Genomic DNA, 27,623 nt, shown 5'->3' on the forward strand with positions numbered 1-27,623 from the left:
TTATCTTTGTTAACCTGCGATTGGCGTCACAATGCAATATAGTACTGGCCGCTTCCTCAGTATTTTTGACTGCTAAATATTAAAAATTCTAGCGTGCAGTTTTCTTTATATGATTCGACCTCCATGTCTTTGAGACGTTTTTTACGTTTTGCAAGGGGAAATTGTTTGATATCTTCCTGTACATATACAAAGATAAATAATATGCATGGATGGCTTAAATGAAACGAAACAATTGCGTTTAAATCAATTGCATTAAATTCACTTGCAGAAGATTCTAGTGACTCTCCAGCTAAAATTTTTTGGTATTTTTAGTGGCAAAAGCGAGGTCGGCCGTGGCCAGAGGGTGAGAAATTGACGCGGGCACGGAAGCAAATAATAATAATGAGCGGGAGGTTGATCCCCTGCTGACTTTCTCTCATCGCTCGCGCGAGCTGAAGGCGCAGGGGGATAGGGTCTGTTATTAGCACGATAGAGGCAGCTCATGAATTTAAGGGCCCCGTGGGAATGTGTGTGTTCTCCAGCGCTGCAACCACACCCCTTGACGAGCAAAAGTGGAGCACCAGCGGCGAACCAGCTCCCCCTTCTTGCTGATGAATCGGTCGGTGCACCCCCGCGTGCAGCGAAATCCCTTCCAATCTCATACTTTTAATTCCCTGAAAGTGATGCACCAAGATAAAATACATCTTTCTGCCATTTGAGTTCAATTTAAGTTTGCATGCTGACAACTAGAGTGAGTGAATTTATTTCTGTTGAAGAGCATTTTTTGTCCATCGTATCAAAATGCCTACTATTTTTTTCAAATATTTTGGAGAAATAGTCAGCTGTTTATAATTTGATTAAATTGTGCAAATAGTAACACATTTTCCAAATAATTTCACACAAGGCGTCTTGGGCGATGAATCGACGCGCCCATTCATGATTTTCCCCTCTGCCTTATACCCGGTGTCTTCACCCTCGTGCGAAAATGAGACTGCTCGTCTAAGGGAGAGGACAGCGCCCTAACACCCTAAAGGGCATCGGCTTATTTTCTCTGTCGTAAACCGATCAGACGTCTTCTGAAGCCTGGCAAACTTAAAAGAAACAATAATTGTACACACTATATACGTACAAGATTAAGGAAAATATTCAATTAGATGTGTATGTCATGTATATTACTAAAAATTTGTTAAAAATATTATTATTAAGTATAATATATTGTTGGTAATATTTTAGAAACTTATTTCGAACAGGTCTCGTACGTAAACTAGTCGTACTGCTGGGCGTCATTCATTCACGGGCAAGAGCAAAACGAAAACGGAGGCGTTTGTATCCACAACTCTAATTTATCAGAAGCAGAAAGCGGCAACGCTGACCCAATTAACCAAAAGATAAAGCCCAGCTCTTGTCCTACCGCAGTTGCTTGACCGCTCTTCATAGATATAAAACTCGCTTCCTACAGTAATTTGTAGATTTACAACTAGAGATTTGTGGTTTGTTGGGATGGCTGCTAAAAATTGCTTTGCTTGACTTCATACAAACTTAAAAACGAAAACCATCCAAATGTGTGGCATACATATCTGCACGTAAAAAAACTCCATATAAGAATTATTTTTTAACATCCAGATAAAGATATATTTATGTACTAATTTTTATTGACATAAATTACAGCTAAGCGGCACAGAGAAGATTAAAACTTTATATAAATTGAACAATCTGTCACAAGAACAACGAGCTAAACAAGCTGGATTTTTGAGTTTAACGGAATTATGTAGCGAAGAAGCTCAAAAATAACCAGCCCATAGCCAAATACCTGCAAAAAGGATTTAATTATTTGGTGCTCATTTCTCATAAGAACTGCATTATACCCTTTTTAGCGTGTCAGTATCAAATTTAGAAGTGAAGAAAATCCATTTGACTTTAATGCACATTCCTAAATTTGCTCTGGCGGTCAACACTTCAACGCTTCTCCAGTCAGGATGTTTTCTATCTCTCGGCGGTCGCGGATATGCCATATTGTATTGCAGACATTTCGTGAGTTGATCATTCTACAGAAAGATTCTCTTTTCAAAAAAGAGCCACGAATCTTTGCAACTAAAAATGTTCAGGTTGCCGATCCAATACAGGAGTTGACACATTGGCATAACTATAATACCTTGATACAAACCATGCTGCCATAATAACAGCAAAAAATGAGAGAGACAAAGTAGGCTAAGAATTGATGAAACGGCAGCAGCAATCGTAGAGGTTGGGATATCTAGAGAATACAAAATAATAACATTTTTTATAATAGATTTTGCTTGTAAAAATACGTGTGAAAAAACTGCAGTCATCAAGTTTGAGGTCAGCACAATGACCCGTATGTACGCCCAGACTATGATGGGACTGATAATGTGTCCCAGCTCGTCAGCAAAGCTGTAAAAAATGTAAAGTAGAGAGATCTGCTTTTCTGTATTATGTTTAGTGCAACCCTACCTAATGGTGTACTTGTGAGTTTCAACAATATACTTGATATCAAACACCTGGAAACAGATATTTGTAAAAACTATACTCTAAGAACAAATTTTGGTTATGCCAGATTTAAAATGTGCCTTTTATTCTTGATATAATTATTCAATTTTATCATATGAATCGTAACATACTGAACTCACGTCTTGATCAATGTCACTGAGCCATCGGCGCTGAACAACACATCTCCTATTCCTGATGTGCATGTTCTCGACTACGTGTATCAAGTGGTCTTGCCAAGCTAACAAATGATTCACCAGGTAGAAGTATAGAGTTAAAAGAGTCAAGTCGAGAATTGAAATTGAGAGCGGCAATGAAAGCCAGCCAATCCTGCACACCACGTACAGAAAATAGGACGGCGCTAGTTTACTTAAACTTTCCAAGCTGTTAACTATTTCACTAGAGTCTGGCACATGTTTCATGGCGAATAGGGCTAACCATGTGGCGGAACACAAGTTGAACATTACTAGAACAGGAAGAAATCTGGTTGTTGAAATTTTTCATCAAACATGTTTTTATTCTTCAAAGTATGAGGCACTAGGGTTCTACTGAACACCTTTTAAACAATTAAACAAAATGAAGGAAATCAGTAAAATACATAATATTTTACCTCTCCTTGCTCAATTGGAACTTACAAAAAATGAGGCTGATACGCTTGGCCCTTTGCGTGTAATTACCCAGGTGACAGCGGAGGGACAGAGAAGAGTAAGGAGACGCGCTCCACAACAGTTTCTTCAGCCGCTTGGCGCTCTTGTACATGGACATCGAGCTCTGCACGTGGGCCAGGCATATTCCAACCAGGCCGTAGTGCACGGCCACAGGGTCATCATCCAGCAACCTGACGACGATGACGTAGATGACAGTGCACCAGAAAATGCAGAAAAAGGCATGCGTAGCTAACTGGTAGTAGCGGTACGCGACGCTCCTCAATGAGTCGTAGTCGTCGACGTACCAGAGAGTGGTGAGAGCGAGGACAAATTTGCTCGGACCGAGGAACTCTAGTGGAGTCATTGCGTCTGGACGCGAAGACTTCGCCAGTACAGCTTTTATAGCTTTATATCATTGATTTCTGGGAGGGAGTAACTTTAATTGTGATGGGTCATTGTTAATTCTCTTTGAATTAATCCATGAGAAAATGACAGGTGACGATCAAATGGTTGCATGATTAATTTCTTGACTACTTAAATGAACATATTCTTGAACCATTAATCAGTCAAAACTGGCATGCTATTTTCCAGTCCTAAAATCTAACATACATACATACATACATACATGCATATTATATACAATTAGGATTTTTCTTTTGCCATTTTCCATCGAGGTTTTCCCCCTGATTCTTTTTAACAAAGCGACGAACAACATGAAAACTAGTTTGTGCACTTATTTGTTATTCTGATTTTAATTTTAACTTCCTCCGAGAAAATTATAGAAAAGGATAGGCTGGATAATTTAACGGCTGTTTAATTGTGTCAAAAATGTTCTTGGTACCGCATACATCTCTTAAAATAACGAACGGAAAGTTTCATCTGAAATCCCAAAAATCAAGCTCCAATTTAATTTTTAATTCATTATTTAAATCATAAAAATGAAAGAAATGTACACGGCGGATTGCTTCTTACAAGTTTCAAAGTACATATTTTTTCCAAGCAAAAGAGCAAAACCTGACTATTAAAATATAGATAGCAAACATTAGTTAAAAATATTCCACGTAGAACACTATGAACAAAACTAGATAATTTTTCTTACAAAAATCAATGTCAGTCAGTCAAATCAAGTGCAAAACATCCAATACTCCACCAATCAAGTCCAGTATTGAAAACCCTGCGACTTAAATCGCATATATAGCCATGTGTTTATTTGCTTCCCGATGAGAAATCATCGAGCCATTTGATCATGGATTCCAAGTCAGTTGCATCATCAGCGTACCATTTGTCTAGATCGACAGCTCGTTTTAATTCGGGGTTGCTGAGATGCGTTTGTTCGCCCTTCCGGTACGGGTGGACGAAATGCCGCCACACCCTTTTCCCTCGAGCACCACCAAAGGGGTTGATGAAAATCATCCACCTCACTTTCGGCCCGCCGCCGAACGACTAGCCGCAGTCACGTTTATAATAAACACGCTTTGTTTGCCTTAATCCGAGATTAATTTGCTGCGCAAACAGGCTGACACGCAGGAGAAGGACGAGCACGAAAAATATTTACAATAGACTATCACAAAGTGCGAGAAAAAGTGCACCGACACGCCATCAGCCGCAGCTTAGAGCGCAGCACGCAAACACACGCATTGCTGTGCACACTCGCCAAATTGTTTGCGATAACATCCTGAATTTAAGGCTGTTATGGATTGGAAAGCCAGTATGGTGCTGTTGGCAAAAAAGTGAATTGTTTTATGGTAATAATTTGCCGATACTTTAGACACTCAGACGCTTAAAAGAAAAATTTAGCTGGCTTTTGCTATTTGTACGTCAGTTTTTGAAACCTTGAATTTTATCTGTTGGCCATCATGTCCATATACTTTCAAACAAAACATTCATTGCGGGGAATACTCGACACACAAAACCTCTTAGACAATGCACAGTTCAAAATAAATTAAGTGGACGAGTATTTAAATTTTTCCGCAGCATTTTATGCTATTGAAGATAGATTTATGCATAGTTTAACTCAAAGACTAAAGATTGGAAATTGTAATGAATCAAGAGTTCAACTTCTGAAAGCATTTCTAAGCAAATGTGCCATTTCCTTTCATGCAGAGACACGCCCAGTTCACGTTTATTTGTCTGTGCTAAAGACGTCGAAGCTGCGCCGCTGCGGAGAACAAAGGGGTTTCGCGTCTCTTTCGAAATGCGGAGTCTTCACACTTCCTCAGTCCTCAGGCGGCGAGCAGAAAAAGAATTTAGTGTTCTGCATGCTAATCAGGTAATGATATTCCGGGAACGAGAAGTGAAGAGAAACCGCGAGCTACTGCACCGTGGCCTTTTTTGGGCTGACTTTTGACATGTGGAAGAGACTCTACTGCAAGAGCATCTAACTTTTTAATGTGCTTTCACGTACGATGAAAGGAGCAGGGAAATATTTGTGTCTCATTTTGTAACATACCCGATAATAAACCATACTTCAACGAAAAATAAATACATTTTTGCTGAAGTATATACTGATTATGTTAAATAAAAATCAGCCCAATAAATATGTCGTAATACATGGTTATGATATCAAATGTCTGATCGTATGATTGCCGTTTCGTTAGTAATTTAATATTTTAAAAGAAAAATTTCACATGAAAAATGCAGGAAAGGAAAGGGGAAAATTCGATAACGCACCCATCATATATAATAATCTGTTTATTTCTGGTGTCTGTTGTTTCATCCTTTCCAACAATTTCCAATGGAATTTTTTTAAATGTTAAGGAAGGTTCTTGGATAATTATTTCTTTAAAATAGTCATATTCCATTTCAAAAATATACACATGTCCCCATTTAATTTCAATAAATTGTGTTTAGAGAGTTTAGAGTAAATATTTCTCTTCTAAAATACTCCTCTCAACAGAAGAATTACTTTACCCACTGTAAATTCTTACTGCATATATTTTGTATTAATCTTCATTTTAGCCCCAAATAATATTGCATCAATAGAAAAACTGTAATAAAAATAACCGAACATTATTTGAATATTCGATTTGAATCTCTGAATTTGTCAAAGAATGTCTAAAAAGATGTACTCACAGGTGGCGAGACATAATGGCAGGAAGAGTCTGAAGAGAGCGAAGCATACTAGTTGGCTGGTGGTCATCGTGCTATCATGGCCTCGTCTTCCCGCCAGCAGCCCATCACTTTGCTATCTGCAAGCAAACAAAAACAACAATGATACATATTATAATCACCTTGCCCTTCGACGTCAGCTTCTATTTATCTTAAAAAGTTTTATCTGTACATTTTCAGTGATTTTTAATGTGTCGTTATATAACAGTTGCTATTTTGAGAAAACGTAACTTTAGAGAAAATTAAAATTAACGAATGGCTATACTCTACGCGGAAATCAATTCAGGGTGGTCAGCTAATGCTTTCTTCCTTTTCTTTTCTCTTCAAGAGTTTTCAAAGCATTTTACACTGATTGGAAAACTTTAGCGAGTGTTGAGTTTGAGGCCAAACAAGTAGGTTCATTGCTCCAAAGTCGATGAATGTTACAGAACAACGCAAGAACGGTGGATTTTTCTGCGGATAATTTGACACGGCGGAACGAGTATACGCGCTATGACTAGCTATTCACAGGAAACGGTCGCATGTCTGCGACGAAAGGTTGTTATTATAATAGAATTGACTGGTGGAAACGCAAACTGGCACATCATGCACAGGGAGTGTATCGCACGACTGATACATATTTAAATCAACGTCAGCCACGCGATGACATACGACGTCAAAATAATACTTATAATTTAATATCACCGCATTTTCAAAAATTGCAAAATTTTTATCGTGATGTGAAAATTCATAAATATAAATAATGCCGAGCAGTCATTCTGAAAAATTCGCAAGTCCAAATCATCAAATTTACCAAAACAATTAATTCCCAGAGTCTAAAATTGCTTCTTGCAACCGTATGAAACCATTTAATTAGGATTCTAGAAAAAAATTACTTGTTTAGCCATACCCAGACAAAAGAAAAAATGTAGGCGATGAAATCGTACCGCGATCATTGTAGCAAAAATAATCTATTTTTAGCCAACCAAAACTGCGCCACCTGAACAACAAACGATCGATTGGCGAAGACGTCAGAAGGTTGTAATTATGATCCAAGAGCGTAATAAAATAGCTGACGGTCGGTTTTGTGGCGCCGAGTCTTTTCGTGTGTGCTCATTATTTCTTCCGAGAAGTTGCTTCAGCGTGCAACCAACTCACTGGATCCACAAAACAGCCCTTTGCCATCGGTCGACCCAGTGCCAAGGACGATGCCAACAATCACACGCAAATCGATGCCGCGTGCGCGTGCAATTACTCCAACTCTCGTGACTGCCAAAAGCAGCAGTCTCAATTGCAAACCTACGATTTGGTTGGGAAAGGCTCAATGTCAGTCTTTTTTTAAGAAGTCAAAAACTTAATGTTGACCAGCATTATTGTGCTATTTAATTACAAGTGTAATTTATCTAATTTATATTTTAATTTCACAGCATTGTTCACATGATTTTTAATTAAAATTTGATTTTATGAATAGCAAAGCACTTGGAATCAAGGACAAATATTTTATTGACTTATATCTTGCAGGAAACATAGTATCCTGTTTTTACTATGATTCATTTTGCCGATATAAGATAGTGGAACGAGCAGATTTATAGGTTAGCATGACGCCAAATCCAGCAAACACTAGTACTAAAAAGTGCGAAGAAGCGGAATTATTTACACTCGTCAGCAAATAAAAAAGTGTTTCAGCAATTTAGTGTAGAAATACTATTTTAGTCCAATGTAGGTTAGGTCTTCAGCAGGTTGTAAAATTCGCAATGAATTTTCTTCGGCAAAGTAAGCTATATTTACATTGGTCCACGTAAGATGTTGATGTTCCAGGCAAAGCGTTCGCTGATTGATCCTTGTAAGCTTTGTGCTTGGTTTGGTTTTCCGCTGCAGAGGCTCAGACGAGGGCTTTTGGGGGCAGACCAAACCAACCGTTCTAGCACGTAAATGTCAAATTTTAAAAGGTTACCACCAGGGAAGTGCCGTAAATAAAAACACACCAGGCAGACTTGCAGCAAGTTGCGAAACTGCCAAAATCACCACTGACCAAACCAGAGCCATTCAGTACCTACTCAATTATCGAATAAAAAAGGATTTAATAGAAAAACTTTAACTTTAGAAGTGCATAACAGCAACAAAGTATCAGGTTACTTTAATTCCCGTTCACGTCAAACCTTTTTGTTTTCAACAATGGTTTTGATATTTTTATCTATACGCATTTTCTTTTATTTTTAATAAATTAATTTACAGCAATATTTCGTTAATTCATCAAATAAAAATCAGGAAATTATGACTCTTTTGTTGATCTAGGCTTAGCCATAAGTAACTCCTGACCGTGCAACAACAGTGTTAAATGAGTCTCGCGAGTGTGGCAATTAATTACTCACTCTCGTTTGTCTCAGCAGCAGCCCGCACAAACAAGACAGGTCGGAAGTAAACAGAGAGCTTCACTGCAGATAAGATAGAAACGAACGAAGAAGAGGAAAAAACAGTGCGTGTTTTACTGATGACACCTGCTCTAGCAAACATTTCCCTGAATGCAGATAGAATCGTTGAAAATTTAATAAGCCTGGTGAAAAATTCGATCCCTCCATGGCGCAAAATAAAAGCAAAATAGGAAGTCACACTCTCCCCGCACGTTCCTTCCTAAATATCGGGAAGCTTAAATTCTTGCGGTCACCGTGATAAAAATATTTCAAGTAAAAAACAAACACGTTACCAACTCATCCAAGCTGTCTTTTTGGCTGTGTGCCTTCCTTGCACTGCTCAGACAACGGAATGCGCTTATTGGATTTGACTCGTAATATTACGGAATTGCATAGAAATTCAACCAGATGAAGTTTACAGCTTTTTAAAATGCTATGCGAGTTTTATGATACTTTCTGTAAAATGATAAGGTAATTATTAAATTATTGTACATTAAAATTTTCGTATTTAATTTTTTGGAATTCTACTGTTTTTTACTTCCAGTTGTTGCGTAATGTTTATTTGCCGTAATAAAATGTCTGGTTTAATTTAATATTAATATTGATAATGATAAAAAAAACCTGTGAGCACTATGACAATATTTAAATTAATTTCCTTCAAAAAAAATGGCTCCCACTTTCATATGAGATAAGAGAAAATTCGCAAACCTTCCGCTCTATTTATTGAAACCTAGTTTCGACAAAAAATATTAAATCAGCTTATTTACCACGGGAAATTTAATATATGTTGTTGCTCTGAATTAAGTACTTACATTCCAGTCAGTTTAAGCCTTGCGGTGTTATTAACTCGTAAGAGAAGCAATAATTTGAACCAGTTCTAATTACCACAAAACAATTTTATTCTTTGGTAAAACGGGTAAAATGAACAGCTGGTAGAGTGCCTTCAGTAAAAATAGGGCAGCTCAAGAAGCAGAATTGTTTCCTTACACCAGATACGTGACTGTTAAATCAGGCTTTAACCTTTCTAAAGATTCACAAGGTACTGCTAAGAATTTTAAGGCGTTAAAAAAATGCAAAACCTGTACTTTTGGTTAATCTTCTACTAACTATTTGGATTTTCCAGGTACAACCAGTCAGAATGCAGTTTAGCATGCATATTTTTGCCACATATTATGGTTCCAAGTAAGAAAATCTCCACGCATTTCCACCTCAAATTCCTCATGCAGCTGGTGAACAGGCATAGATAGTTCTTTTTAAAAGTGGTCAGTCACAACGGACGGCTTGTACTGATATTGCTCAACTGCGATGCATCACCTGATTTTAATAGGTAGGGACATGAATAAACACACAACACGCCTTGCACACAGTTAGCATTACGCAGGGGTTGGACACACGACGCATGAGGTGGTTGGGAAATCACCGTGAGTCATGTTTCATTTATCGACGTGGTAATTGCGGGGCGCCCCTTCGATCCAACTTCCGAGAAGCGAGTCTAACACTTTTCCAGGTAGAGAAAGTCTCGGGTGAAGTTTGGAAATAGTCTCGAACAGGGCAGGGAGGAAGAATAAAAGGAAAAAGGGTTGCGTGTTAATTCTCGCTCGCTCTTCTCTGCGTCACTCGCGAACAAATGTGCCATTCCAGCTGTCACACGACGGACAATATACACACAAAAGCAGGGGCGTGCGCCCGCTAATTAAAGAGGATTCCGCGAGCAGAAATATCGTGCTGATAGCGATCCACACCCTAAAACGGCAGTGCGGCCCGCAGGCATTGCATGACATTCCACCTGACCGCCACGCTTATTCGCAGCTCGCTTGTTCAAACAGTCTAATTATCTTGTCCGAACACGCGAAATATTGCAAAAGGTGCCGATTGCCATATATACAAGTTGTGTCTGTGTTTTTGAACAACAACTTAAAATTTTTATCTTCGACTGCAGTATGATATATTTCTAAGAACAAAAAGACCAACTTTTCTATTAGGTGCATTAAACTTGTAAAATAATTTTTAAAATTCATATATATATATATATATATATATATATATATATATATATATATATATTAATAGAACAGCCATATATATATATATATATATATATATATATATATATATATATATATATATATATATATATATATATTATGTCTATCGCTTAGCAGCTGCAAGGCACGCTTTCAATCTTCATAAACGTATACCGCCCTTAAAAATAGTCCCCAGCACTGCTATAATAACCCCACTCGTAAAAGCCCAAAATATTTATTTTATCCTCAGGCACGCGCGTGACTCTCAGCTGATTGTCCAACGCGTTTTTGTGTAAGCATTTTGAATTTGTTTGTCTCTCTCACAACTCGACAAGGGCAAATAATATTTATCAAAAATACTATTATCATTAACAAGCATTATTAATTGTTGTTGTTTATATGTATAATAAATACAGACTTTCAAAAAAAATATGATTTCAAAATTGATAACATCAACGTCACTGCCGAATCCCAATTTCATCGTTGGCAGCCTTTTGGGGCCACGTCCGAACAAAAAGGTCAGCGTAAAATTGAGGGCCACCCTACTGCTAGGAAATTATAGTGTAAAAAATGGGCAGCGGCAGGTGCCAACGATGCCGGTCTCTTTGCGGTGGCGCGAAAAGCGTAGTGCAGACACATTGACGAGTCAAAAAGTTTTACTTTCCGGTTTGTAAACTCACCCAATTTGAGTTTGACGATGCGGCGTTAGCAATTTTCTGAAAAGCAGGACCAGACAGGGCGAAATAAGAGCACACACACTGGGATAAACACACGCCTCTTCTGGCACCGATTGTCTACTGCTGATGTTAGGGTTGGCAATATCAATATCGATATATCAAAAAAATTTGATATGTCAAATATCATATCAGTTATCATGGCTGATATTTGATATATCATATCAGGCTGATATTGATATCTAAGTCGGATATCAAGGTTGATATTAGTTGACATTTTTGACCGACAGATGGCATTTTTCATGCCGGTTTTCGCATAAAAGTTTAGGATCAAACTGTACTTTCCGTCCCCAAACATGGGCGTAACCGATATTGAAGTTTTCGCAATGCACAAAGGCGCGAAAAATGTCTCAGCTGATCGATCACAGATGATCTCTCAGCTGTGGTCAGCTTATAGTAGCTTTTGTGTTGAATGAAAATTAAATTAAATTGTTTGTAAACAATGGTCAGCAACGTCAGGTAGGTCAGGTAAAACCCTGACAACAATAAAGGCCACCCACGCCAGCTGATCGGTCACAGATGACCTCTGTCAGCTGGCAGTACCACATTTATTTTACTTGTTGAATTAAAATGATAATATGTAACAAATTGTTTGTAAACAATGATTTTAGATTTCAATGGTGAATAATTAAGAACTTATTGTAACTAATCCAATCAAAATGTGTACAAATAGCGCAAATAATATTGCGAAAATTGCTCTGATGATGGCATAGCCCCAAATTAAAAATTGAAATACTTAATACAAAACAGCTGCTACGGTTTAAAGTAATTTCATTCTGATTTCTCTTATGTGTATCTATTAAACTCAATTATTTATTACCAGATAAAGGTTGAAAAGCACATTATGATGTGGAGAAAAACACCCCAATATTTTAATTTGAAGAAAAATTGACGCTCTCACATTATCAGCTGATATGTAAACATCAAACTCAAAAATTAATTTTAAATGGCACAATTAAATTATAATATTTTATTTATTACCTAATAATAGCTATTAATTAATTAATTAGACACCCATGTGGCGGGTAGGGGGGAAGGGAAAGCAGCCAGATGCAAATTTTGGCGCCATATGGTGGGATCCGACACACCCCCTTCTCAAACATCTGTTTTAAAGGCGCGCAACATTTAAATTATTTGAATACTCATCCCATATGCCTGCGGAAAACCGCCATTTTTCAAATGTTTTCTTATTTAACCGATATTTATGATAAAACCGGTGAAAAATGCTTAAAAAATCGGTTTTTAAGCCTTAAAAATAGCCATATCCGGTTTCGGTTCATCCGGCAGCCATTTTTTGATCATCTGGAAATATCATCGTTGATATATCAAATTTTGATATTTTTTCGCTGATATATCAGTGATATTGATATTTCAAATATCATATCAAATATCGATAATTGATATTGTTTTTTTCACAAAGTCACAACCCTAGCTGATGTGCCGATGAGAAGAAACGGAGGGCGGGGCATCCTACCAATGCCAACATGATTTTGGTGTTGCGTTAGTTACATTAGGGGTCACCTAAAGGCGCTCTGACTAGAGAGTAAAAATCTTAAAAAGGAGACGAATGGCTGCCATCTTAATGTGGATCACAGAATTAGTTTTAATAAAAAACATGGCAGATAATCACGTCTCTTCTTATCAACGCGGATGTTGTGCGTCAAGTGGCGCCAGCTGACGACAGGCACCACAGTCAGATTTTGCGACGAGTTCGGGCCTCCGACGAGTTGGACTGAGACCGTGATGGCGGCGCAGTGACGTCTTGGTGACGGTTCTAGTCGCGTTTGAAGACGGACTCGGCTGGCTGCACGTTAGCTGGCCGCCGCGCGAGGTGCAGTCGACCATCGGCCATCGACGCTCGAGCCCCCGCCGCGGCCCGTCGGCCGCATCAACGCGCTAAAACCAAGAGGTGAGTGCCGAAAGGCGACGGCCTTGCTTTCTACTCGTCCCCGTCGTATGAACATCGTGTGCTGCCCAGTACGATCATACTTTCCTTGCAATGCACAACATTTGTATGGCCTGCTATGCTGCGTTTTATTTCGTAAATAATTCGTCGCTAACTCTTTCTTTCGGCACCTTCGGCCGATTATCCAATTAGCCAATGTTTGAGTCCACTTTGCACCTGCTTGCCGCCCGACCTCTGCGTATGTGGCGGGAATTCGCGTCCGACTCGCTTTTGAAATGACATTAGACGGCGGAATGCGGACAAATTCGCAACGATCGAGCCAGCTGTGGCCTGTGGCTCGCCTAGCCTGCGACCGTAAGGCATTGCCTTTTTCGCTGCACCACGCCAATATTTGTAGATGATACTCTTGGTGGAGCTAAAACTACACGAATCTTCGAAAATTTGCTCTCAAATTGTTGTTCATTAGCGCCTTGCCACAGAAAATTAGGCGTCAACTTGGTATTATTATTTTTCCACAAAGCCAATGCGGACATTTGGGGAGTTTCTTTTCAATGAATTTCAGCTATTCTGGACCTATATAAAAGTGAATATTTGATAATAACAGTAAACAAATTTGTATACTTGATCTAGTGCTCTTAAATTCTATATTGAGGATTGCTTAGCAAGCTCCGCGACACGGTTTTGATGGAAAGAACGTGTCGAACGTGTATTTCCGAAATAAGCCGCGAAATTATCTTATCAGCAAAGCGTACAAGTGCCAGTTCGCAGCCGCCGTATGTGTGTATGTCCTCGCAAAATAATGAACCTCGCTTGTTTATCTCAGTCTGGAATCACGTGCTAACTACAGCAGCGAAATTTCGAAATTCTCGTAATGAATTAATATGAATTCTGTGAATGAAAAACGGGAGGAGGAATATATTTTATGCGATTAGAACGCGCACATACAGTTAGAAAACGCACTACTTCTACTTGTGGAACTATAATAGTACCGTTTTCTGAGCTATAATCGAGCTGATTTTCTTCTAAAGTAGAACAATTACGACAATCACAATGATATTGAATAAGACTAGAGTCAGAACAATGGAACTGCTGTTTAGATTCATTTAGAGTGTCTTGCTCAGAAACCATAAACCATAAATTTATTTTATTCTGACAAACAGTTATATTTATAGTTCAAAGACCCTTGAATTTTACAGATGATTGACATTGTTGAACTCTTAATAAGGAACATTTTTGTTATCCTCGGATTTGGTTCGAGAAAATGGGAGAAAAAATGCACGAAACTGAGCAGTTTCCTTGTTTAAATTTTAATTTTTAATTTTCTATAAAAATCTTATTTCGAAATTTTTATTTGCTCTAAAAATCAGTTTTGCATTTTCTTACCACCCGGTATTTTTTACGGTTGCTACCATTTTTACCAATTTGATGAGCAAGTAATTTTATAAATAATTTTTCATCTTCTGCTACTTTGTAGAATTATTAATTTTAAAATACTATCCCTACCTTCAATTTTGCCAGAATTTTCTGCTGACTTCCCGTTGCTCAAGTTGATTGACAAATAAATGACAACTTATTTTTAACTTCAGTGCAAATGATGCCAACGAAATATTGGTAAAACCTAAAATAAAATCAGTACATAAATAATTTCTGTTTTTTGAAACTCTGCTAGTTTTAAATACAGCCTTTTTCAGATTTAAATTTCTATTGCTTGGTTCCACGGCAAATTAGCTAAACGGACCCATTTTAATGAGAGAAAAAACGAGTTTAAGAACGAACATAGTATTTGATTTCTGTTGAGCTGCACCTGCTTTACAAAAATCCAAAGGCAAAAATCCTGGTGGCCCAAACTAGCCTTTGAGAATGAATTTGAAAAAAATTTGCTCAGAAATTTTTTTCGAAATATTTGGCATATTTTTTATAGATTTTGTTTCACCATGTTTTGTAGAGTTTAATTTTCAAATAACCGGTAACTAGCCAGCACATCCATTCAATTTTAGCCCTTTATCGATCCACTTTCAACTTAAAGCAGTAACTTTTGTGAGTGATAATAGATCTGTCCTGTCGTCACGTCAAAAGTTGCGTGTCTCAATTTAGGACAGAGAAAAGCTTAATGTTTTTAATCTGCACTCACATTATCAATAATTATATGAATCATTTGAAGTGCTTTTAGTAGATATAAATTTTACAGTTATAAAGTCTCTTTTCCAGTGTTTTCTTTTTTATCAATCACACGAATTCTTTTTAATAGTTCTTGACGTTCGTTAGTGCAAAAAATATGGGAAATGTGGGAATTTTTTTATAATCATAGCCGAATATATACTATACATATATATGACACACTTGAGAATGCCTTATACAACGCTCCTAGTTATTTCGAAGTATCCCCAAATGATCGGTGACGCAAGTGTCCGTGTCGTCAGCATGAATGGAAAATGTATGCAATCCGATCCGGGCGGAAAATCGCCGCGGTGACGCGCTGATCCATTTTCTGCCCGCGCGTCACCCAATCTGGTTGAGATCGTAGGCGCATCGCATCGATCGGTGTGCATTGTCGGCTAATAATGCACGCGCGAACAAATATTTGTTGCTCCGCGCCCGTGAAGATTTGATTACGCCTCTGCTGCGGCACAACGGAAATTATCCTCGCAGCGATTTTCGCCGCTCGCTCGTGATTGTTTGGATACCCTGCACTTTTTCGATGGGCAATATCCGATTCAAAAATTGGCACTTCCTGAAAATTTGTTCCGTGGAAAAGACAGGCAATGAGCGGTATGAACAATTGATTATTTTCAGGATAAATAAGTATCATGGTATCAATTAGTTAGCTTTCTTACAAATGTATGTTTGTCGTGTCTATTGAGGTGAACGTGAAGCTGTGAAAACTCTCTGCAACTTGTCAACGCGACCATTGATAAGTTTCACAAATTGCTTGTCTAAAAAATTAGCGTCATTCTAATGAAAGTGAATTGACCGTATTGTTGCGATAAATTTAACTTTACTAAAGAGAAAATCAAATCTTTAAATTTTAGATTAAGTGTCTCTTAATATAACTTACTTATCTCCGTCTGTGGAACAATCTGTTGCCAAATGTGTGTATGAACAAAGAACGAGAACTTAAATGTATTAAAACAAAAAGCCAGCCAAATATTTTCTCTCAGAATATTGTCTAATTTTCATATTTGTTTTCTAGAAAGTGATTAATTCTTAATTGAAAAATTTTAGAGTTTGATAGATTTTAAAGCACCAAAAGATAGTGTACATTCTGAAAGTTTCACCTTTGCCTCTTGAATGGTGAACTGAATTTTTTACCACCGACTTATTTACGATTCAACATCATCAACGAACTGTAGCAAAACGCTTTCCTATTGTCATGCAGCATTATCATACGAAAGTGGCACCGTTAAAATTCCTCCTGGTAGTATCAGTTTTCCTTTTTTCGGCCAGAACCGTTTAAACAGTGGCTCTTCGTTCTTAGAAGTTTGTAATTACAACACCTTTCCTCTTAAACCTTGAAGCCAAATGATAACGCGAACGCAGACACTCACTAGTAAAAACTGCTGCGTATAGTGGACATAAGTGGAACGTTCATTTCATAGGAAATTAAAGCCAGTCACGGCAAATAACATACTATTATGATAAAATACTTGCCAAAAAATTATTTCTCGCGATTCTTGTGCCAAAAATTTGGTAAAAAAATTTACTAGAAATACCAGCATTATGGTATAACAATTCCGAAAATCTACTTATCAACAAATAATATAAATGGCTGGCGATGATGCTTTTTTTGGGATTGATATATTTTGAAAAGGACAAAAACGTCCATCTTCCTCCATGAACTGGAACGAGGCGCGCGTCCTATTATAATTACTAAATAATCAAAGATGCTGGCCGTCTCTAATTTTGTGCGAGCAAGGGTCAAATGCCGGCTGCTCTGGTCGGCGGCTTCGGTCTACTCACTGCGCGCACGCGGCATGAAGTAAAGAGCATTCTCGCTCGTTCAAGTGGCCGAGCAGCATGTATGATAACTCGCTCTCTCGTGAATTCGCTCTCGCTAATAGCACCCGCGTACTATAGGCGCGTCTATTATTTGTTGTCGGCAAAGTCACCTCTCCGAGTGCGCACACAGCTGCATTTTAATCGCGATTCCCGCGAGCTCAAGGGCGTCCCTTTCGCGGTGAGCCTCGCCAAATCAACACCGCGATTGTTGTAAATCAGCCCAACTTGATAAACAATCACACCGCTGTGTTGTAATTTAATATCTGATCATAGAGCAAGTAAATGTTGACGTTGATATTTGTAATTTGCACTTATGAACATAAATTTTCTAAAATTAAAAATTGAACGGGATAAATTTTGATGTGAGAATTTAAAATGTAAGAAGGAGAACACAATTTATACCCCTAGAAGTTTAAAAGTAGTAGATCGTGCATAAATAATGACTTCTTAAACTGATTTCGATTGTAATACGGGTATTCAAAATTAATTAAGATCTCTTCCTCTTACGATTCAAACTTATTTTTGTTAAGGAATCGATAGCCACTACCACTTAGAGTATGTTCTCGCACGCCAGTAATAGTCCGCAATGCAGTTAAAATGTGCTTGAACAGCAACCTTGAAAGCGTCTTTGTGCCCATCTCGAAGAGGCAAAAAGATGCGCTGCGACAAACGGACACGCGGAATTATTCATTTCGCCACCAACTCGAAGCGAAAGCACGAGACAAGTCAGCCGGAAAGTTTGCCAAGTTCAACGATCCTCGCTCTTGGACTGACCAAGAAAACCAAGTGCATAGAGCCAGCAGCCAGCTCACTTGGTTTGGAAAATTTTTCTCGAATCTAGGCCACTGCTCTGCTCAGGGAAAAATGTGGGTCTTTCTTCTCTCTCAAAGCTTAAGTTTGTCTTGGCTGTAACAATTAACGACATAATTATGTCATTGATTCCTCTTATAGGGAGTTTGAAAATTTGTAGGTTCTGAAAAAATTATTAGTGAAGGAGGTGGTTTGCAGCTCAGCTCAAATTTTAAACCAATTCGGTATACTTCTCACATTTTTCCTCTCAAAGGGTTAAAATTAGCTTCCACTCTGCGCAGATAAAAGCTTCGTCGAAAAGCTCCAACCGTCAATACAAAATTAATGAGCATGTCTGCTCTGTGATTCAAAGCACGTCCATGCGCAAAAATGAAACTTTGCCATGCTACCGCGGACGCTGAGCTGGCTTGGTAGTTTTGGCATTTTGAGGGAGCCACGTCAAAGGAAACTCGTCGCCAGGCAGAGATAAAAACAAAGAGAGAGCCAGGAGCTCTAATTGATCTGTTTATTGCACGCAGCGCGCACGCACATCTGCTTTTCTTCTTATCGGCTCGCCTTACTCGATTCAAACACTAGCGCTGCCAGTGTAATTAAACAAATGGGCGGCCGCTGCCACACACACACACACACACACACACACACACACTCACACACGTGTTTCGTAAGTTTAGCAAACTCTCTCAATCAACCACTTGATAGTGGAAGACGATTTGCTGGGAAAATGTCATCTTAACGGATTTAAAGTTTAAAGTGGACATTTTTGTAATTTCCAGAGACGTAAACTTTTACCTAGAATTTGCTCACTTCTTGTCATCAATATTGTTATTTAACTGTTAAATTAAGCTATCCGTCAGGACATATTATAAAATCTGGAAAGAGCAGGCTATAAACTCTTGAATCGATTTTAGACGCGAAATCAATTTCATCCAGTATTCCTCAACATTCCTGGAACAACCAATTCGGTGTTTTTCTCTTTGCGAGAATATTGTGTAGGTAGGCATTGCTCCCATCTCCCGAGATAATTAGATCTTACTGCAAACTGCGTGGATTTCTGTCGACAGATCGTGAGTGGGTGTGGAAATTTTTTCTGGAAATAGACTCAGCGACTGGCTAGAAAATCGTTAAAAACAGGGACGTTGCAACAATACAAATCGCTTGAAATAACGCTAAATAAAATGCCAATTTGATGTCAATGTCGCGGCGGATTGGTTTAGACTTAATATAAAATGGTTTGCTGTCGCCGTGTTAGTCGCTCGCTGGTGGATTTTGCAAGTGGGAAACAGCATCACTGGCCAGGCTCGTGTTTTGGTCCGCGAAACTGGTATTTCCAGTCGTGCTGGTCACGTGCGAGGACACCAGATCGTGCAAAATATCACGAAACTACGACGAACATGTGTATGTCCAGCTGCTCGCCCAATACAAAAGCCAAACGCACGTAAAATTCCTACTTAATTACCAATTAAGCACAGACTAACCACCAACATTTTTTGTCTGTCACCGTAAAATTATAAAATTAATATGAGTTTTTCTTAAAAAGTAATACTATTGTAACGTATTTCAATATCACGGCCTTGTTAAATTGAAACAAATCAAACAAAGAAACTTATTTCCATGCCAACGATCGTGCCATCGTATTTTTTCACAACAGAAACATTCGTCACTGTACTGTTTGCACTTCCCTTCAACACATCCCTCTGAAAGTAGAGCAAGGGGGCTTTGCATTATTCCTGTGTTTCTGCGAAACGTGCTCGCTCGAAATAAACTCTTTGCGCTGTGTTGTTAGCAAAGCTTATAACTATTTCCCAGCGGCATAGCCTATGTAGAGTGCTGTACACGCGTGGCCGCGTGGGCGAAAAATTAATTGCGAATGCCAACTCATGCTACCTCTCTTAATCCATTACTAACGAAGCGCTTTTTTCCTACTTGCAGAGTAAATGACGGAAAGGGCAATAATATTAATTTCACTAGATAATGTTTTAATGCATACAAATTCTTTTGCAAACTCTGAAATTTCAAACACTCTCATATTATATGCGTGCTGTTAATTGACCTGATTTCAAATATTAAAGTTAAAAGATTCTTTTAGTCAAAACTCAAACTTATAATTTTCAAAAAAAAAAAAAAATAAATAGATATTTCATCAAAACCCAACATTTACTAATATTTTCCTAAATAAATAAAGGGGTTAAAAGTAGAAAGTATTTTCTTTTTGACAAACAAATTTAAAATCTAGATAAATGTGTAAAATACCCTGAAAGGAAATTTAAAAAAAAATCTTCCAAGCTGCTTCCGTGTTATTATCTGCCTAAGAGTTTCTGCTTCCTGGGTAAATAAACAAGAAACCCGTTCAGTTCCTAATTGTAACAAATTTAACGCACACTCCGTGTTTATCTGAGTGCAAGTTGACAGTTACTTGATTAATTTTCTTAGCGCAGTAACATTGTAAGTAATTATACAGTTTTGATAACGAAATCGTTAAAAGCGTACGCATAAACCAGTTCAGAGTTTCAGTGCCTGATGGTGAAAACTAAACAAACAAATACGTGCATGATAAATTTAACTCTTTTCAGCACGTTGCTCGAATAAAATTCACGCTTGTGCGTTGCCGGTAGTCTTGCTAACTCGAGCAAGGATTTTTCCCTTAATTAGTACAACTAATTTTCTTATGATCGCCCTCTCGATACTTTTGACTTTGCATCCGAGCCAACAACTTTTACTTCAGCTCTAATTGAGAAACATAAGCCTTTTTGCTGGCGTTTTTTGTGGCAATCTCATTTTAGTCAGTCTTTTTCAACCCATTCAGCAGATAAACAAGTGTCCATTTTCCTCCTCAATATCTGCAGTAAAATTGCTCAACTCCGGCAATTTATGAGTTTTGTGACAGTGAAATCGTGGGTTTAATTTCCTTTGATTTTATAAATTCTTGCTTAAAATATGAAATTTCTCAAAATTTTCTAATTTTTAAAGCACAAATTACTTAACAACGTAATTTTCCATTTATAGGCTGAATTATATTAGGCAAATTATCAAAGTTATGTGAAATATTAAAACTCTGGAAACATACCATTTGAGGATAGAGCAGCAGCTTAGTTTGAAAAAATTCAGCTGGTAATTGATGCCATTGAGGAAGTTCTCCTCTCAAGAAACCCCAAGCCAGTCTTATCTTGAATTCTGATCGGCCGCCAAGAAATTTAATTCTTAGTTAAATGAGTCAAGGTTCAGTTTCTTTCTGCGGTTTGAATGGCTCGTATTTTCAGTGGCACCAGTGTTGGCCACTAGGCCTTGAAAGAGTAATGTTTATTGTACAACTTTCTCCAAAATAGTGCAAAAATACAATGCGAATTTTTTCTCACTTTTTCCCTCTCACTCTCTGGTGCGTTCGAAATTTAAATTAATGTGCAAATCTTAGTGCTCTTGTCCTTTAAAACTGAAAAAGGCTCGAATCGCAAATTGTTCCATGTCCATGGTGTCGAGAACGTGCTTGAACTTGCACGCTGTTGACAACATCGGCCTTGTAGTATGTACTTGTTGCACAGAGTGAGTCACGTATTGTTGATGTGCCTCGAGTTCCATGGTTGAGCCACTGCCTTTGCGCGAAACAAACGCCGTATTTTCCAAGCTCCTCCACTCGAGAGCGCAGACTTGGTGCGTAGCCGTATAACCTACACCTGCATGCGTGACTCGGCGTGTGCCCGATCTCTTTCAAGCTCTTCCGCATGGCTACTGCAAAAAAGCGCGTTACTGTTTACCGAGAGAGTTTGTCCATCAGGTTCTTAACTACATTTATTTTGCAAGACAACTCACCGTGAATACTTAGTTCGATTATTCCGAATCTTTTATTAGATGACTAGGGACTTTATATCTGTGACTAATTCCCTCTTGGTCTAGAGTTTGTTTTTAAAAATAAATTATTAAAAATTAAAAATTTAGTTTAAATATTTTGGCTTTTCCTGTGCTTCTAATTTTCATTTACGACGGGATATTTAATACTTTTGGCTTCTGAAAGAGTTTGTTTTTATTTTAAAAATGATTGAGAAAAGAATATTTCAACACAATTGTCATTTTTCTAAAGCGTTATGGTTATGCAATAACATAATTCATTGCCACGTTTTATGCTTAAGGAATGCATTATTTCCATTGTTAATGAGAAACTAGAATCGTATTAATTTCGATTCGAGTGTTTTGAAAAGTCTGCGTTTTATTTTCACCATAACTTTTCAATGGTGAGCGTGTGTGAGACAAGATTGGTAACAAATCTCGGTTGCGCCAGAACAGAATAATGCAAATCGTCGACGCATTGCAAGACACATTATTGATTGTATGCAAACGCGAATCCGCTCGAACGGAATAAATTAACGCATTCTGCCGCTCTAGGGAGGGAGACGCGCGAGAAACAGCTGTTACTGGCATGAAGCCGTACTTTGACTCGCTGATCGAGAGCTTGCATGAGCTAATTTTAGCTAGAATTGTCCACTCGGAAATAAAGCACCTTTAAATGCATCTCTCGCGAAACCATACGTACGTTTAGCGAAAGTTGCATGTCTGTGGCACATTTTAGGTCGCGCGTAGTTAGAGCTTGTATGCTCGTTAGACGCAACTTACGTAGACGTAATACATTATTAGGCAGTTTGACAGCATTTCGTGGTTTTGCGTAGGCGTCGCGCGCGCCGAGATGTTCTACAGTCAGGCGTTGGACGCGGGCGAGTCGCTCAACTTGCTGCAAAAATCGCCGATTGGCGCCAGAGAAAAGCGAAGGTAACATCTGCGAGTAGTTAGGAAAAAACGATATTATTTTGTTGGACAGTACTCTCGCAAAGCGTGATTCCGCAAAAATTAAACGGGTGATTGTCTTAACGTTTCACTTTACAGTGTTGTCAGAGTATAACAACCAACCGTTTTCTGTCACAGCATGGCACAACAGCCAAAGAGTCCCAACTAAATTCGAACAAAATTTTGAAATTAAAACTTATTATGTCATCTTCAAAGTGTAAGAGAAAGACCTGAAAAAGGAAAGGCTCGCCTTTCTACATTGCGGAAAAGTTTCAAGAGACTGATTGTGCGAGCTGAGAAGTCACAAAAAATTAAAGATATATGCGATCGAATAAACAATACAAACCGGACCAATTCCTGGAAATTGGATATCGACGAGACAATTTCTAAATCGGGCGGCAAAAGAATTATTTTGTTTTTAAAAGATACGCCCAGAACGTGTCCCTCTCATGACAATGTCTGTCACTGACATCATCGAAGAAAAGACATAGCCCCAGATTAAACCTCATTGTTTCCGTTTTGCAGGCAACTAGTGATGCCCAGCTTCCGGTCGCTAGTGTCTTCGTCGCCGTCGGCTGCGCCAGTCGCCGTACAGCAGCCGCTGAAGGCGGCTAAACTCGCCATGGGATCCGCGGCCAGCAGCAGCAGCCCCCTGGAAGCAAACAACACAGGGGAGGAGTCCCCCTCGGTGGGGCCCACGAGTAGACTGATTGCCCCCAGGCCTGCCATTATTCCCTCCCTTGCCTCGCCAAAGGTACAACAGCAATAATTGCTTTTTTAATCTGTTCTGTTTTTTTCCCAGCAAATTTTCTCCTCTTTTAGTTATTTAAAAAAATCACGCTTCAAATAATTTGTTTATCTTTCATTAGCGTACTCTCATAGTTTTAATTTGTATTTTTAAGGAAGTTGCTTCAAACAGATTATATTGCTTTTCAAAATCTCATTTTTACAGCTTTTGGAGTTTTTTTTAGATTTAGATTTGATGACAAGACAAAAAACAAATTTTTTTATTAATTTATATATTTAAACAAAAATCGTGATTGACGCGGATCTTTATTTTCAGCGGCCAATGAAAAGAGACTCGTCATGCGGGAGTCTGCTGTTGGGACTGCGGCCCTCTCTCAACCCTGGCAGGTCCAGTTTGTCCATGAGAAAGTGCGAAACCGTAATGGCCCTATCGTCATTGGAGCCAATCAAGCCGCTCAACAGGTAAAGAGATATTATTGATTGCTATGCAAACGCATTGCTTGTCAGAGATAACAGTCAACTGAGGTCGCTTAGATTTATCAAGTGGTAACTGCAAAACGCAGTGGGAATTTCTTTCAGACTTAAGCCGGATGAGTTACATACATATTCGTTGAATTAAAGTGTCTGCAAAGGATGTAAATCAACTCATACCTTTTGAATATTTTATTTCGTTTGTCATGTACTTTTTTATTATTTTTAGAGTCAATCTCGACATTAAGTCTCTATTTAACAGAAAGATGGATTTCAATTTCTCTTCATATCTAATTGGCTTAAACGTTATTTCAGGCTGCGCGTGGCGTCGTCGCGGAATTTGCACTGTTCGCGCTGTTCCAGTTTGGCTTCAATGCGGTTCAGCTCGCGCTACTCAATCAACACGGTGGTCGAGTCACCAACAACTCAAAATCTGCTCTGCAAAATCTGCCTGACCGAAGTGCCTCAAGCGCAAACCACCACTCTGCAGCTGTGCCAGTGTGTTTTCTGCACAGAGGTAATCAAACAGCGCTCCACGTGTTCACGTGTGTTTATTTATTTGCTATGAATATTTACAGTGCTTAAGGCAGTACGTCAGTTTCGAGATCCAGGAGGCAGCCTACGACATCGCATGTCCAGACGCAGGTTGCGAGAAGCAAGGCGTCCTTGGCCTCCAGGAAATCGAATCATTAGTTAGCACCGATCTCATGGAAAAGCACCAAAAGTTCAGATTAGACAAAGGTAAATAAAAAAATACTAATAGATAAACTTAACCATGTTAAAAACCAGATTATAATGTTACGATGATCTTTTTTTAATTTGCACATTAGTGACACAAATATCAACTATTTTAAAAAATAGTTTTCATATACTAATTTTTAAAATATTTTTTTTTTATTAATATTTATAATCTTTGTTTGTTTGTTTTTTTCGCTCTGATAATTATAAATCTATTTGTGCTACAGAGGTAGACTTGGACTCGGGCCGAACGTGGTGTCCGCGCGCTGGCTGTGAAACCATCTGCACCATCTGCCCTGGGTGTCAGCCGCAGTGCGTCAGCTGCCCATCATGCAGCGACGCCTTCTGCTCAAGCTGCAAGAAACCTTGGCACCCTGGAGCCCAGTGCAGTCTGGAAAAGTATGTCCTCGTAACACCACCACTTACCACCATAGTGTAACTGATATAATTAATTGCAGGAGTGAGAGCTCGTTGATATTCGACCCCGAGAGAATCAAACTCTGTCCTATGTGCAAAGTGCCGATCGAGAAGGACGAGGGTTGCGCCCAAATGATGTGCAAGCGGTGCAAACACGTCTTCTGCTGGTACTGCCTCGCCTCCCTTGATGTAAGCACCATTACTTCTTCCTGCTTCTCTGCTGTTTATTTTATTTTAGTGCTCCGTTTGATTATTTTGCTGGGGAAATTGTCACATTATTCAAAAGCAAATCTTGATTGAGGCGTAATTTATCATTTGAAACTCAATAATTTTATATTCGTGGTAGGGTTGTCACGTATCTGCCTCAGCAACAACAGGATAAAAACGAATTTGTTGAAGAAAATTTATCTTCAATATACTACATTTTATTCTTTGATACTTAACTTAATGCAATCTACAACCGGAATCAGCTGATGATGAGAAAGGAGGAATTATTCATAAATGAAATTTATGATTTTAAATTATATTTTTATATTTTTCAATATAGATTAAAGATGGCCTAATTACAGAATGTATGTGTGGGCAGTGCCTTCTTCATTGCAAAAGGGCACGGACTGACAAGACCTAACATCTAACCTTGGGTCTAATAAAAAATCTCAAATTGTATTAACATTCAAAACCAATTATGTTTAAACTCATCACAACTTGTGTCAAAGCTGAAAATATGGAGCAGAAAGCTTTTAAAAATTTCTGAGCCGACAAAGAAATTGCGAGGTGATTTTATTTTATTAGTTGCAACAGGAAAGCTAGAAGGGCTGTTCATTTCCATTCAATGCACAAACCAACTAATGGAATATAAATTTGATCATATAATCAAAATTTGAATATCCTCGCGTTCTTATTTATAAGGCATTCTCAAGCAACAATAACTAATGTGCATCATTATTAAAATTTATAATGCCTTGCAAATTTTCATCCTTAAAGTGTAAATTGTTGATAATAGAAAATGCCTCTGTTTCAGGACGACTTCCTCTTGCGCCACTACGACAAGGGACCGTGCAAAAACAAGTTGGGCCATTCAAGGGCGTCGGTGATCTGGCACCGGACGCAGGTGATCGCCATCTTTGCCGGCTTTGGCATTCTGTTGCTGGTGGCGTCTCCGCTGCTCTTGCTGGCCGCGCCCTGCATCGTCTGCTGCAAGTGCCGCGTCTGTCAGGAAAAGTACGACGAGACATCAGAGAACGCGGCCACCAACCCTGAGTCGGAGCACTTGCAACCCAACCCGCTATGAGAGTATTTTCTGTTGTTTCATATGCGTCTGTTGAGCAGAAACAATTTGCTGATGTATTTTTGTAAAAAAAAAACTGGTGGTTTCCGACTTGTTTGCGTTATGTGATTGCAATCAGACGAGCAGGTGTGCGACTTCCAGCGACATCCGCGTTGCAGGTCTCAAAGCGTTTAGTTAGATTTTGCTGAGAGACTGAGAAAGATTCGACCAGGCCTGCAATTCTGATGATCCGCGAGTTCCATCCTCAAACCATTTTATCCACAGCTTTGGTGACGCGCTAAAATTGCTTGGATATTTTAAGATGCATGCGTACTTACAGGCTGATTTAGAAAACGGAATCGTACATTGAACTCTTTGAAATCCAAGGGCAATAACTTGCTTTATGCTGATAACATCGTGATTGGTGCATGAGGCAAAGGCACCGCGCGAATTTATCTATCTAACTCTTGCCACTTTGAATTTCTCCGCCCAAATCGCGCTCTCGTGAATTTTCTGTACTTAAATGTGATGTCGATTATTATGAAATATATTACCGCCGCAGTTAACCAAACAGATCGGTGTTGAGCGTGTATGCGATTGATTTAAAAACTTTCCATTAGTTAATACAACGGCAGAAAAGTGACAGATACATGTGAAATACATACAAATCTTATTCTTTAGTTTGTGCGTTGAAAATGAATACAACTGTTTATTTTAATATTCAATATTTATAACGTGATATTTTAAATACTATGCTTTAGCGCAGTTGAATTGTACTTATCGTACCGAGGACAAACTCTGTCGCATGTGTGTTGAGGTGAAACATTGTTCCTACATGATCTTGTGCGTACTTTGAGAAGGGATGTCAATCATGTGAACAGAACTTGCAGTTGATTTGGTCGAAACTGTGAAAATGGTGTATTGAATGGAAGGTATAAAGAGACCATTTAAATATTGTACATGATCACCACGTTAAATAATAATGTGTATGTCTTTGATATTATTTAATCGCTTCAAAAATGGTTTTCGTAAATAAAACGTAATTCAATTGCAATCACTAATTTTCTAGTTTTTGTTTTCTTTTCACTCCGTCTGCCCTAATAAGGCGTGTCAC

General features: G+C 38.5%; 3 protein-coding genes across 16 annotated transcripts in view; 1 reads left to right on the plus strand and 2 right to left on the minus strand.

The window, feature by feature from the left end:
- Nucleotides 1-11,440, minus strand: part of LOC135946966 (piezo-type mechanosensitive ion channel component 2-like) — a 33,384-nt gene extending 21,944 nt beyond the window's left edge. For all 13 annotated transcript variants that reach the window (XM_065495484.1, XM_065495481.1, XM_065495483.1 and 10 more), the window contains exons 1-2: nucleotides 11,334-11,440; nucleotides 6,204-6,319 (exon numbers count right to left, since the gene is read on the minus strand). In XM_065495484.1, coding sequence (XP_065351556.1) covers nucleotides 6,204-6,270 — 67 coding nt within the window. In that variant the 5' untranslated portion in view covers nucleotides 6,271-6,319; nucleotides 11,334-11,440. The remainder of the gene's footprint in view (nucleotides 1-6,203; nucleotides 6,320-11,333) is intronic.
- On the minus strand, nucleotides 1,396-6,191 carry LOC135946969 (uncharacterized). The gene is made up of 6 exons (XM_065495488.1): nucleotides 2,628-6,191; nucleotides 2,452-2,498; nucleotides 2,289-2,391; nucleotides 2,132-2,233; nucleotides 1,845-2,024; nucleotides 1,396-1,789 (listed from the first exon to the last, which is right to left on the minus strand). Exons 1-6 carry the CDS (start codon nucleotides 2,946-2,948, stop codon nucleotides 1,712-1,714), a joined length of 831 nt encoding a protein of 276 aa, XP_065351560.1. The 5' UTR covers nucleotides 2,949-6,191; the 3' UTR covers nucleotides 1,396-1,711.
- A 1,656-nt stretch (nucleotides 11,441-13,096) lies between the features above and the next one.
- LOC135945181 (probable E3 ubiquitin-protein ligase RNF144A) lies at nucleotides 13,097-27,570 on the plus strand. 2 transcript variants are annotated; one of them, XM_065492652.1, is made up of 9 exons: nucleotides 13,097-13,296; nucleotides 22,755-22,854; nucleotides 23,395-23,623; nucleotides 23,933-24,078; nucleotides 24,403-24,604; nucleotides 24,666-24,828; nucleotides 25,053-25,224; nucleotides 25,284-25,431; nucleotides 26,264-27,570. In XM_065492652.1, exons 2-9 carry the CDS (start codon nucleotides 22,772-22,774, stop codon nucleotides 26,531-26,533), a joined length of 1,413 nt encoding a protein of 470 aa, XP_065348724.1. In that variant the 5' UTR covers nucleotides 13,097-13,296; nucleotides 22,755-22,771; the 3' UTR covers nucleotides 26,534-27,570. The 2 variants fall into 2 exon arrangements, with proteins under 2 accessions (XP_065348724.1, XP_065348725.1); XM_065492653.1 differs by lacking the exon at nucleotides 22,755-22,854 and having other exon boundaries at nucleotides 13,099-13,296.
- The last annotated feature ends 53 nt before the right edge of the window (nucleotides 27,571-27,623 follow it).

This window comes from Cloeon dipterum, chromosome X (assembly GCF_949628265.1).
Source record: "Cloeon dipterum chromosome X, ieCloDipt1.1, whole genome shotgun sequence".
Taxonomy (NCBI): domain Eukaryota; kingdom Metazoa; phylum Arthropoda; class Insecta; order Ephemeroptera; family Baetidae; genus Cloeon; species Cloeon dipterum.